Consider the following 12072-nt stretch of genomic DNA (forward strand, 5'->3'; position numbering starts at 1 on the left):
TTTTTTCCTCACTCTGACTCTCACTTATAATGTAAAAAAATTATCTTTACAGAAGGCCTGTTTCAACTTTTGATGCATTCAGGAGTCACCTCATCTTCAGGTTGCATGGTGCTAAGTGTTCATTAAAGGCATGTGCAATGTTATGGAACATAGGAATGTATAACAATTAGGTTATTAACTAATTAGGATTTCTGTGCAATCTACAGTAGTACAGTTTTACCATGCTGCCTGTGCAGTCCTCATGGCCCACGATGTTTACAGTAAACAACTTTCTGCATTGAGGCCACATAGACGTTCACTCAGGGGCGTCACAGAGCCGGCGAAACTGAGGGGACAGAGGCCAGAAATAGAAGCACGCCATCAGAAAAATCAATGCAGACCTCCGGAGAATCTGACACGCACACGATCAACGTTTCCTACGACACACACATACACACATAAAAAAAAAAAAAAAAAGTTGCATCAACAAATTCTTGTAAATGTCCCATTTGTCGCCCTCAGAGTTTCATGCTCTGCGATGCCTCTGCTTTCAACAGTAGCTTGAACACATCTGTGAAGTAAGAAGCCCATGATTGTTGTATAGACAGGCCAGGCCTAATCTGTATGAAGCACAATAGACCAACTAAGGTTGTCTCTCTGATGTTCAGCTGTAATAGTTCTTTTTTTTTTTTCCCCTCCCCCCCGTATTGTGTTTTGATTGTGTTGAGTTAAATGGATTGCATGTGCTGTATGGGACTTCCATAGGTCCACAATCAAAGCGACGTGATTGGTTGTCCTGCTTTTTGTTGTGTAAAAGGGTTTAAGCCTATTATATTGCTTGCTCTCGGCCAATGCTTTTGATACAGTTTGCTTTTGTGAAACCAACCAGAGATATTTTTAGAACATTTTGATACAATCCTTTCGAGTAGATGCCTTGTGTATATTTCCGTTTACACCATGATGGAATGTAGCTCATACTGTGGATCAAACCATCGGTTTATATTGCAAGATTTAACGGAACAAAATGTGACAACTACCTAAGTTACCTTACAGTACGGAAAAGAAACAGATTACGTTCAGTCTTCAGTATTATTACTTTAGGCCTTTAGGCTTTGCTTTAGTATGCTTTGCTTTCTGTGTATGTTTTTATCGTTTTCTTGGAGAATTTTACCTCAGACTGAGTTTCTACGCAGTCCCCACTCTATTCCATCTGTGACTCTAGGCCACTTTCCGTTGACAACACGAGAAACAATTGCTATGTGTAAGGCAGCTAAAACAGTGAAGACAGTTTTCTATGTAACAAAAAGCAAACAACTTCTATCTTGACATAGTGCATCAGATCAACGGCCATGGACATTATCAGAGGACGGTCTTAACTGCGCGGGATTGGACCAATTTGTAAACATCGATATGAGGAAGGGAAAATATAAAAAAAAGAAAGAAACTGCCAAAACGACCTTTTACAAGAACACAGGGACGAAATTGACAGCAGAATCCACGATCCTCCGATAATGTCCAGTGCACTTGACTGAAAGGCTTTTATTTTGAGTGCTTGTTGTCAGTGCTTACCCGGTCCTCTTCTGATGATCAACATGGGGGATGACGAAATAGCCAAACAGTCAGACATACAACAAACCAGCAATCAGTATTCCTCTCCTCTGCTACAGTATCGCTTTAAGTTGTGAGTTTTTGCATCCAAATAAAGGTAGATTTTCATGAATCTGTGCCACTGTATTTCTGACTCACTCTTTCTCAATTACACACACACACACACACACACACACACATCTGATTAGTCTTGGCTTCATGTTATGTTCACACAGGATGCAGTGACTATTTCCCACCACTAGGTGCCAGTGTGTGCAATCTAACAGCACATGCAGCCAGTGGCTCAAACACACTGCATTCAAGTGTTTACTCAATGACACACTGATGGCAGAACAACAGAACAAAGGCTTTCAATCCAACAAAAGAGAACTGATGATACTGAATTCAAACACCCACTTTTTACGGCTGTTATTCAGTATTCAGAAAGAATGTGACACTCTGCATAAAGCAGCGTCAATATCTGTAATATGTTAGCTGTATTTTTTCTATTTTTTTTATCTATTTCTTTTAAAATGTTTCATATTGTATCATAATATGTACATTAGAGCATGTGGGAGCCACACAGATCTCCAGATTTGTTGCCCTTGCTGAAGAAAAAGCATGCGTGTGTTGTTATTAATAGGCACATCATGTAATTCCCAGGGCCTTTAACTTATCTAGTTTGTCACTGTCAGCATGTGTCCGAGGCAGGCAATACCTTGTAAACCAAGACTTCTTTCTCCACTTGAGTAGGTCAAGGGTTTATTTTTATAATTTCGACACATAATAAAGGTAACACTTCTCATGTTACTGCAGAGGTGTAAGAATGGGATTATATTTACCCATAAACATTATCTGTACAAAGACTGATGCTAACAAAGGGAAGCAGTTTAGGTGAGCTCTCCAAATAGGCTGTTTTGGCACAGCAGGGGAACATCTCTATGCAAAGCTCCCTCCCGCGCAGGGAGCACTTGGGTTCGGGTGTTTGAATAAATAATCAAAAATACTGAGATTACACTGCCCGATTGTAGATCTGCTTTTTCATCATTTTGCTTCAGTCATGTTGTGTATTTAAATGGTGCAGCAGTCTGTAGTGCAAAAATTTTTTTGCAGTGCAGTGAATTATCTCATGATGTAATCGGGTCGGTTTTACTGGGATGATGAGAACATGACTATAATGCTGTCTTCAAGAGCATATTCAGAATTTAAATGGGACTCAGGGGAGGACAGCTAAGTTGCTTACAAATGCATTTCAATTAAGAAGCCTTGTGCATTTAATGAAGATTAAATAAATGTAAGTACAATAGAAAAAAAATCTAAATTAGTCCCTGCACCTAGAGGCTTAGTGAAACACTCGAATGTTCATGGTTTGTTACATAAACAGTGTAAGCCTATTTAAAAGTCTACAAAATACCTGTATGTTATGTTTGACCTACAAATGCTGGAGGTATGAAAGAAATGTTGTTCTGGTTTGCTCTAGGACAAAAACATGTCCCTCTATGAAGTAGTTTCATCTTCAAAAACAAACAAAAAAAAAGATTTTAAAGACCTAATTTTAACTAAAACGTCATTTTTTTTTGTATTTCCTAACCACTGAGTGACTAATCAGCAAGAGGCTGATGTCTGTTTGACAACTAAAATTTCCTTAAGGTATACACAGAAAACCAATTTACCCATTGTGGGATTTTTGTAATCTCGCTGACACAAATACGGTCCATGACTACTAAAAAAAAAAAAAAAAATACAGTGCCATCCAAAAGTAGGCCACCGGTAGAGACAAGAATGCAACAAAAGTATGGCCTTAATTTTAAGCTGACATATATGTCTTTAATTTATAAAGATACCCTAAATATGCACAATGACTAGCCAGTTCATTAGGTACCCTTGTGAAAACAAATGCATTTTAATATAGCAGCCCTGCAAGAGACCCTTGTTTCATGAATGATGTGGTACTCAGTATTTGTTTTAAAATAACGGTGAGAAATGTTGATTTAACTGTGTTTTCATTTGGGAGGACGTGGTTTGTAGTACTTGTATTCTATTATATTGACAGCCTCTTTTTAGTCATTACCACCTTTTTTTTTTTTTTTAACAGTTTCAACATAAGCTGAAAAGTACAACAGTCATGAATCAAATATATATATCAAATATATTAAAGTGCATTATTTTTCACTAATGTTCCTAATATTTTGGCAAGCGAGTGCACATGTACGTGAAACATTAATTTAACATTACTGTTAACTGCTGGATGATCCTTTATATTTATTGCTATAGTACACTGCAATAAAAATAAATCATTTCTTTCATTTATCCCTCGAGATAAATTAAGTATCTATGAGCGTGTCTCCTTTAAAAAAAATGTCGGACTGTCCCTTAAATCCGCGGATCAGAAGGCTGACGTCACCTTGCCCTTAAGCCTCCATCGCTGATTGGCTGGAGGTGACGTCAACCTCACAGCTTCCCCCCCCCCCCCCCCCCCCCCTTCTGAACCATGACCTCATCGCTTTAGTTCATGAAAGTGCTAAAGTGCACCTCCTGTACCTAGCCCCCCCCCCCCCCCTCCCTCCCTCCTCCACATACACATTCACACTAACCGTTTTAGCCTGTAACTAGCCTAGCAAAGCTAATCTATCACTCCACGAGCCGACAGCGTCTCCCGGCAAGACGAGCGGCTAAAAAGGAGCCGTTTGTAGCCTGTCACCGCCGCGCTTCCCATGCCTCGTTTGCTCCTGGCGTTGTCACCCTCCGTCAGCTGTGGGTTACTACTGTCACCCCGCAACGCCGCCAGGTAAACACCCACGGCCAGCCCCCATGAAGACACCGCCGCTGTCCCCTCACACATGGAGGCCAGCTGTATAACACGCAGACCCCGTCGTGGAGCCCGAGGTGAGTGTGCCTGTGTGCGTGTTGTTAAAACTGGCAGAAATTAGGTTTTATCAAGTGCGTTGCTACGCTCAGAGCTAGCTTACGTTAGCAACCGTGCTCGCGCCCCCTCCTGCTGCTGCTGCTGCGGCGAGTCCATCCGTCAGCGCGCACGCCCCCCCACCTCTCTTATTAATGTGCGCGCCCGTCTTATAATGGGGAATTAAACCCGTTCAGGCTGAAGTAATCGATTCTTTCACTGTGACAAACATTTGGCCGTTTGTCCAAACACAATTTGACGGTAAGTCGAAAATGTTTTTGGTTTTTTTTTAATTATTATTTTTCTTTCTGTTGAATTTGCGCGCTGCTGCTGCTGCTGCAGACTGTCTGATCAATGGAGTGGTTCGTTTTCGCATGCGGACATATCCACGCGTCATAACAACACAGGGCAGGTTTCCTCAAATAACACCTCTCACTACAGCTCGAGTGTCTATTAGTGTAATGTTCACATATGTTAAACGTGTGCAGAGTTTGTAAAGGAAACGTCCTCTGGTCGCGTTGTACTCAGTTCTTATTTCTAATGTAGGTCGCTTTATTATAGTGCGCTGCGTGCGCTCACCCTCCATTATTGTTATTGACGCTATCAAACTGAACCGTCCCATCTATTTCTTTGTGCGCTCCATCTCCCTATCATTTGCAATATCTGAGGCGTTTGCAATTTTTTTTTTCAGTACGCTTTTCCGCATTTCTCATCATGCACAATTTATTTCTATGACGTTATATTTGTTATCTTAGAGATTCTCGGTATTATTTCTGCGTTTGTGTCGTAATTTTGTTGTTATGGTGGAATCCGGAGGGTAGTCCCACTTTGTTACATGATCCTACAATCTGCAGCAGTCGCACTGGGAGAGTATTGATTAGAGGACACCAGAAGTCTTTATACCTGGGTATGTTGTTTACAGTGCAATGCTGCTAAATTGCCCCACCAGGGCCAACCAGGAATTGTTTGGGGGTTTTTTTCTTCTTCAAAATTACTTGATCCCTGTGACAGCACCGTTCATGCTGCACTCACTGTTTCAACTTGTAAACACCCCAGGCTTGTCATTATACTAATCTTTTTATAGATTTTTATTATTTATATCTACATGCCGCCACACACTTTGTTGTTCTGAGTACAGCATCCAAAAATAAAATAGGTGCTTTCAGATTAATTTGAGATGACTGTGACAAACACTGGTTTTGGATGCTTTTGTGGTTATTTTTATAGCTCTAAATGCAGTGACAGGACATGGTAGTAGAGCTGAATGTGTTTGTATGATAAAAAGTAAAATAAACTACAGTAAAACAATTTGTTAACTACTAAGTTCCAGTTTCTCTCTATCAACAGACAATTCTAACAAGTAAATCAGTACTTTTGTTTCATATTTTATAGCCTAAGACATTAATCCATTATATGCGAAAAACACAAATTCATAGCCCTACATTCTTATGGGGGAGCTGTGGAGTAGTGGTTAGAGGTGCAGCTTGGGACATATGGGTCCCAGGTTCGCCTCCATGGCTGAGGTGCCCCGAGCGAGTATCGTACCCCCAAATTGCTCCCCGGGCGCAGTCCTTAGAGGCTGCAGCCAACTGCTCCAACTGTACACACTATTGTGTGAACAAATGGATGGGTCAAACAGCAGGAACTGCAATTTCCCCATTGCAGGATTATGGGTTAAATATGTCTTTTTTTCTTTTAAGTTATTGTTGTGGTGAAATAGAGTTGTTCCTGTAATCGATTTATAAACTTCTATGTGTCCTAAAAATGCAGAACTGGATATTGGGTTAGTGCACATTGTACGTGACTTGGTATCAGCTGATATTTAAAGTATATTGGGGAAGGAAAAATGTCTAATATTGGAAATACCTCAGGAACATTCTTATCAGCCAATGTTTTCTATCACCCAGCAGTGGGTAAGGTGGTGACCCACTAATCCTCTGGCAGCTCTGTGTGTTGATGGTGTTACTTTTGAGTTCCTGCTCAGTGCTTTGTTGTGGTTGCTTTTTGAAAGTGTAAACGATACATACACTCAAAAGAGACAGGCACCTCGTACCCCCACACACACACACACACACACACAGGCAGATGCAGACTTTGAGTTCATGAGAGAGCCCGTGGCACGGAGTAAAGGGCATGGGATGCTTGGGTGATGTAAGTGTTTGCGGTCTAAACAAACATGTCATGTCTCTCATTGTGTGAAACCAAGAGCCCGCTTTATATCAGTCGACTCAAGGCTGTGGCCGCAGGTGACGTTATGCAGGGGGGTTAATGAATAACATGGATGGTATTACATCACCGCTGGTTGCCCTCCAGTTGCTCTCTTTGTGTTTGACTCTCTCCCCGATGTCTGATACGGCATTATTGAGCTGTCCCGTTGTAACTCACGGCTCTCCGTGTGAAAGGCCTGTGAATGTCGCCGTGTGGATTTTCCGTTTTGTGGAGATAAAGTTACTTCCTCAGCTTTATTCAATTATATATTACGGAGAAGCGTTTTTGTTATCAGGTTTTTATTATCTACTTGTAAAGAGAGTGACGTTAAAGTCTGTGGATGATTTGTGTGAACTTATTTTACTTGACAAGAACGGGGAAAAATGTTTATACGTACCTCTGGGGTTTTCCTCTTTGGCTCTGTACTTGGAAAACAATAATTTCTGAGCATACCTCATTCAGCATTCATGACAGACGGCTGACAGTTCCCGTACTCTGGAGAAAGTGCAAGTAAATTCAGGCATTCAAATTTCCCATCTCCTGTACAGGAGGTTAAGAAAAATCCCACAGCGTAGACCAGTTGATCTGGTTCTTCAGCCTTCGGCGACTCGTCACCGTGCCATTGTTTCACCGGCGAGGAGCAGCTTAGTCTTGTCTGCTTAGATCTGTTGACCTTCTGGACTCTCTTACCTCCACAAATATAGAAAACATGATGCTAAATTTGCTAAACTTGTTGACTGACTAGTTCCTTAATGGAACATGATAACTTCCTCGTAGCTGTGCAGCTAAATTTGAGACAGTCTATTTTGAGTGCCACTGTCAGTTTGTAGCCCCCCCCCCGCACCCCCCTCCTCCTTTTTGTATCCTCACCCAGCATCAGCACCAGTAGCATCCCATCAACATCACCCTCCGCGTGCCCCCCGATCACCCCAGCCAGGCTGTTTCTATGGCAACAGCAGAATCTGCTCCGGGCCTGTACACACTGTGTCTGTCTCTCTGCTTTCCCTCCTCTTTGGTTGTTTTCCTCCGCTCAGCCAGAGCCTCACAGCATGCTCCTGGCAGCGTATTTATTTTTTAATGTTTCCTTATTTTTCCCGGCCTGATGCTAAGCGAAGGGACAAAGGCGCTTTTGCGTAACGGTTGCGGTTGTTATGCTGAATAAGCATGTTGAGGTTCGTGCTCCCCCTCCACGCCGTCCATGATGTAATTGTCACTTTGTATTCTTTACTGCACTTTCTCTAATTAACTCCTCTCCTCGTTCCCATTCTTGTGCACGCAAACAGGGAGAGCAAGGTTACCGTAGGATGATTGTCTGGCGGCGCAGGAAGATGCAGAGCGCCGGTCTCTTGCTGCCACACATGTAAACCTGCACACTCCACTCCCCTCCCCTCCCCTCCCCATCTCCTTTCTCTGCACAAGAGCAAGAAAGAGAGTGATAGAGAAGGAAGGAGGGATTCAGAGGGAAAAAGTGCCAGACTCCGGGTGGGTGGGAGAGCGGTCGCCATTAGACATATGCAGCGTCAGATGCTGTGCTCAGCAGCAGGGACACGGGAAAAGAGAGAAAAAGATTCACACCCCTGGAAGCTGTGTTGTTAGCTGCTCGACTGACGGGCTCCCTGCCATATAAGGTATGCTATAACAGGTGATGGGGCAGGTCGTAATGTGGCAGGGGCTGTTTCTGGTATGTGGTGGTTGGGGGGGGGGGCATTGCAGCAAGGCTTAGTATTTCTGCAAATTGGATGTTCGGGTGCACATTATCTGAAAAGTGTGGATATGTCACTATGTCAGTATGCTGTGTACTGCGTCGCTGCAGGTCACCAAATTGTGCTATGCTTAAAGTATTAATGCAGAAGCCTGCACTGAATCACACAGAGACAGAATCGCTAAGTGGATTAGATGTGTTTGTTTGTGTTGCTTTTTAAAGGAACAATGTGTCCAGAGAGGTGGGTGTCTTACCTTCAACCTCCACTGACTGTCTTAATTGTTGTGTACTTTACAGCTCGCTTGTTTCTTTTGCTTTACTGCGGCCGCTTTCCAGTACAGCAGCAGTTTGGCTCTGTTTACCGTGCAGGCAGTTGCCACTGTCTGTCTAGATTTTTTCCTTCATGTTCTTGTGCTGCTGCTCTTGCATCAGGCAGGTTGCCAGGAAGCAACAGCATGTGTACATCTATGTTCAGGCTGCTGGCCAAACCTGATAATGGATATACCGGAGGCATAGGCCTGAATGTATGTGGTGGAAAATGATTATTTTGCGGCTCTAGAGGAATGATGCAAGGCCTTCCCTGTTATGAATTGCACTGCAAAGCTGTTTGTCACATCTCATGTTATGGCATTAACTACATGCCATTCGCTGGGTGCAGTCGTCCACAAGATTACTTATGAGAATGTTTTTATGTTGGTATTTCTCCCTCCGTTTATCTTTTTAGTCAGACTTTCTGTTTCTATGTTTTCTCTTTTTTTCCTTCCTACATCTCCACAATTGTCCCCTCCCTCACCTTGAGCTGGCTGAGTTGCTAGGCTGGAGAGATCCTCGCCGAATAACATCCTTCACTTCCTCCCCCATGCTCTGCTCTTCTCTTGTCTCCGTCTCCCTCCCTCCCTCCCTCCCTCCCTCCCTCCACGGTGCTGGTGTCAGAACACAGGTGAAAAGTTGCAGAGCAGAGCTAGGCTGCATGTCTTCTCAAGACACCACTGATCTGAAGACACAGTTTCACCACATTTCCTCTTGTTTCAGTGTCTCATTTCTCACCCACCTTTACCACTTTTTTTTTTTTTTTTTTTTGCTGCCTATCTTAGAGAAGTGCTGCTCTTTTTTCTTCTTGTAGAGGAACATACAGTCTTGTTTTCACCACATTAATTTTAGCATTTGTGTTGTTGATGTGATTAATCTCATTCTGTGTTGCCGCTGTTAAATTACGACGAGGCCTTTGTCTACTTTTATCGCCGCTATCTGTTTCTTCACCTCCGTCCCTCGTACTCTCCCTTTCCCGCTGAGGTTTAAACGTCCATTTAGGCTTCGGGGTAAATGAGAGGCGCCCCATTCATTTTTCATGACGCCATGTGCCTGTAGATGAATAAAACAACATGGCGGCATTCACATTCTGACCTTCTCACTTGTCGCGTGACACCTGGTTGACCAAGGAAGTGGTCCTCAGCCTGCATAGGTTTCTGTTTTTTTTTATTCGGACATTATCTCGAAACACACACACACACACACACGCTGTCTTTCACATGCAGTCACTGGTCTTTCAACCCTAATAAATGATTGCATGTGTGTGCGTGTCTCATGTTAAATGTACAAGTGCTCTGGTGAAAGTGAGCAGGGAGGAGATCGGTGTGATTAGAAGTGATGGATGGGAGGAGGCAGTTCATCAAGTTTATAGACGCTTCTCTCTAACACACAAACACACACACACACACGCACACTCACCCAGGATGTCACACGGGCCCTTTGCCTGTGTCCAGACCTGCTCTCTGAATTCCCCCAGCTTAATTTATCTCACGCCCTCAGTTTCCTGTTTCATGAGCTACCGCAAAAGAGACCCTCAATCAACAACCACCAGCCTTCACACACACTTGTGCACACACATACACACACACACACACGCAAGGGTTTTATTGTTGTGCATGTCTAATTTAAGTCTTTGTGTTTGGCAGTGTGATATTCCTTCAGATCTCAGGACTGATAAATCCTGGAGGATGATCCAGCTGTCTTTTAAGTCTTTTAATAGCTTTTATATCCATGTTTAGCGTTGTGGTTATTTTTGCATGCACGGTGTTAAAAGTCATAAAACAAAGGCACAAAAATACATTGTGTGCTAGACTCGAGTTTGGGAATTTACGCGAAATAGATATGTCCTTTTTACTTTGCAGTGTTTGGTTTTTTTATTTGTTCCACTGGCATGATTGGACTGAAGCTCGGGACTAGCAGTGGCCATGCCCTTTCTGATTATCAGCTGTCTCGTCCGCAGCATCTCAAAATTGACTGAGGCAGCCTTGAATGTCACTGGTAGCCAATAATAGCGCTGAAATAAACCATTGAATGGCACATACTTAAGCAGTGTGATTCTTCTAACTCTTATATTTTCCTTCTTCTCTCTTTAGGCACCATGGATCTCTTAGCGCCTGCTCCAGTGGTAGCCCTCCTCCACTGACCTCCTCTTCCTCCCCATCTCTTCCTTTCCCTCTCTCGTCTACCCTTCTTCCTTCGCCGCCCCCACATCTGTGACCCAGGGTGACCATCCCTTCCTACGTCATGGCAGGGGAGAAAGGGCCCAATAAACGAAGCGTGATGGACATCAAGCGGCTGGCGAGCCTCATCCAGAGAGGGACGGGCCGCCTGCTGGTGATTGACAGCAGGACGTTTTCTGAGTACAACGCGTCGCACGTGCAAGGCGCCGTCAACGTTTGCTGCTCGAAGCTGGTGAAGAGGCGACTGCAGCAGGACAAGGTGTCGGTTACTGAGCTGCTGCAACCCAACGGCAAGGTGAAGGTGAGTCAAAGCTCCGTTAAATCTACCTGACAGTTGATTCCTTTTTGGGTGGCAGGATGCGATGCCAGACTGTCTCTGTGGCAAGCTTCCACATTGCTGATAAGGCCAAGACACCTGATTCTTTCCAACTTAATAATCTATGTTAAAAGGAGTAGTGTAGTTTTTTTTTTAAGCCCTCTCACAAACAAAGGATATATAGGAGGTTAATTAATGTGCTGGTACATGGATTTTAGTTACCTGGTGCAGAGCAAGTCTATCTGATTCCCCTGTTTCCAGCCTTTGTGCTAAGCTAACCGGCTGCTGGATGCCTGTATTGATATTCTCATCTAGATTTCCATCAGAATATCACTTTGTGCTGTTCCCAAAATGCTGTTAATGCTTCAGAGGTCAATGATTTGTGACAGAAGACAACATTTTGATGTTGTTTTTACGTTTTGTAAATCCACCCCATGCTAACAAAACCCAAACTAAAAAGCTGACTTTAACAATGTGTTTGAGCCAAGTGGACTTTGGGGATTTACTAAATTTTTACAAAGAAAAACTTGCAAATAGCTTGGGGAATTAAAAAGGTGCATTTATTCAGTGTGTTGGGACAAGTCAGCATAATCTTGCTTGTTCCAGCAGAATCTGCACAGGAAATAGGCCCACACAAATATATCACAGCATCACACTTAGGGTGTGCTCCTCACTGTGGAATTATAGCAAAGCTGCTTGCATCATCCATGTGTTGTACAGTAGGGCCACCCAGTTGGTGTAGTAAGACTTTCCTTGAACCAGAGGCCTCAGATTCAAATTCCCTTGAGGCAATACACTGACTTTGATTTAGTTTTTTTTAAGATCATCACAAACAGCCTGACCCCATGTTACCACTGTGGTTCTGGACGGGCCTCCTCTGTGCGAGCCC

General features: G+C 43.3%; 1 protein-coding gene across 1 annotated transcript in view; it reads left to right on the top strand.

Annotated features, from left to right (window-relative positions):
* The first annotated feature begins 10916 nt into the window (after nt 1–10916).
* The window catches only part of dusp8a (dual specificity phosphatase 8a), a 33099-nt gene continuing 31943 nt past the window's right edge, over nt 10917–12072 (top strand). The window contains exon 1 of the mRNA XM_084554841.1: nt 10917–11168. Within this exon, the coding sequence (XP_084410967.1) occupies nt 10932–11168 (237 nt within the window). The 5' untranslated portion in view covers nt 10917–10931. The remainder of the gene's footprint in view (nt 11169–12072) is intronic.

This window comes from Chelon labrosus (genome assembly GCF_963514085.1).
Source record: "Chelon labrosus genome assembly, chromosome: 11".
In the NCBI taxonomy this organism is placed as follows: domain Eukaryota; kingdom Metazoa; phylum Chordata; class Actinopteri; order Mugiliformes; family Mugilidae; genus Chelon; species Chelon labrosus.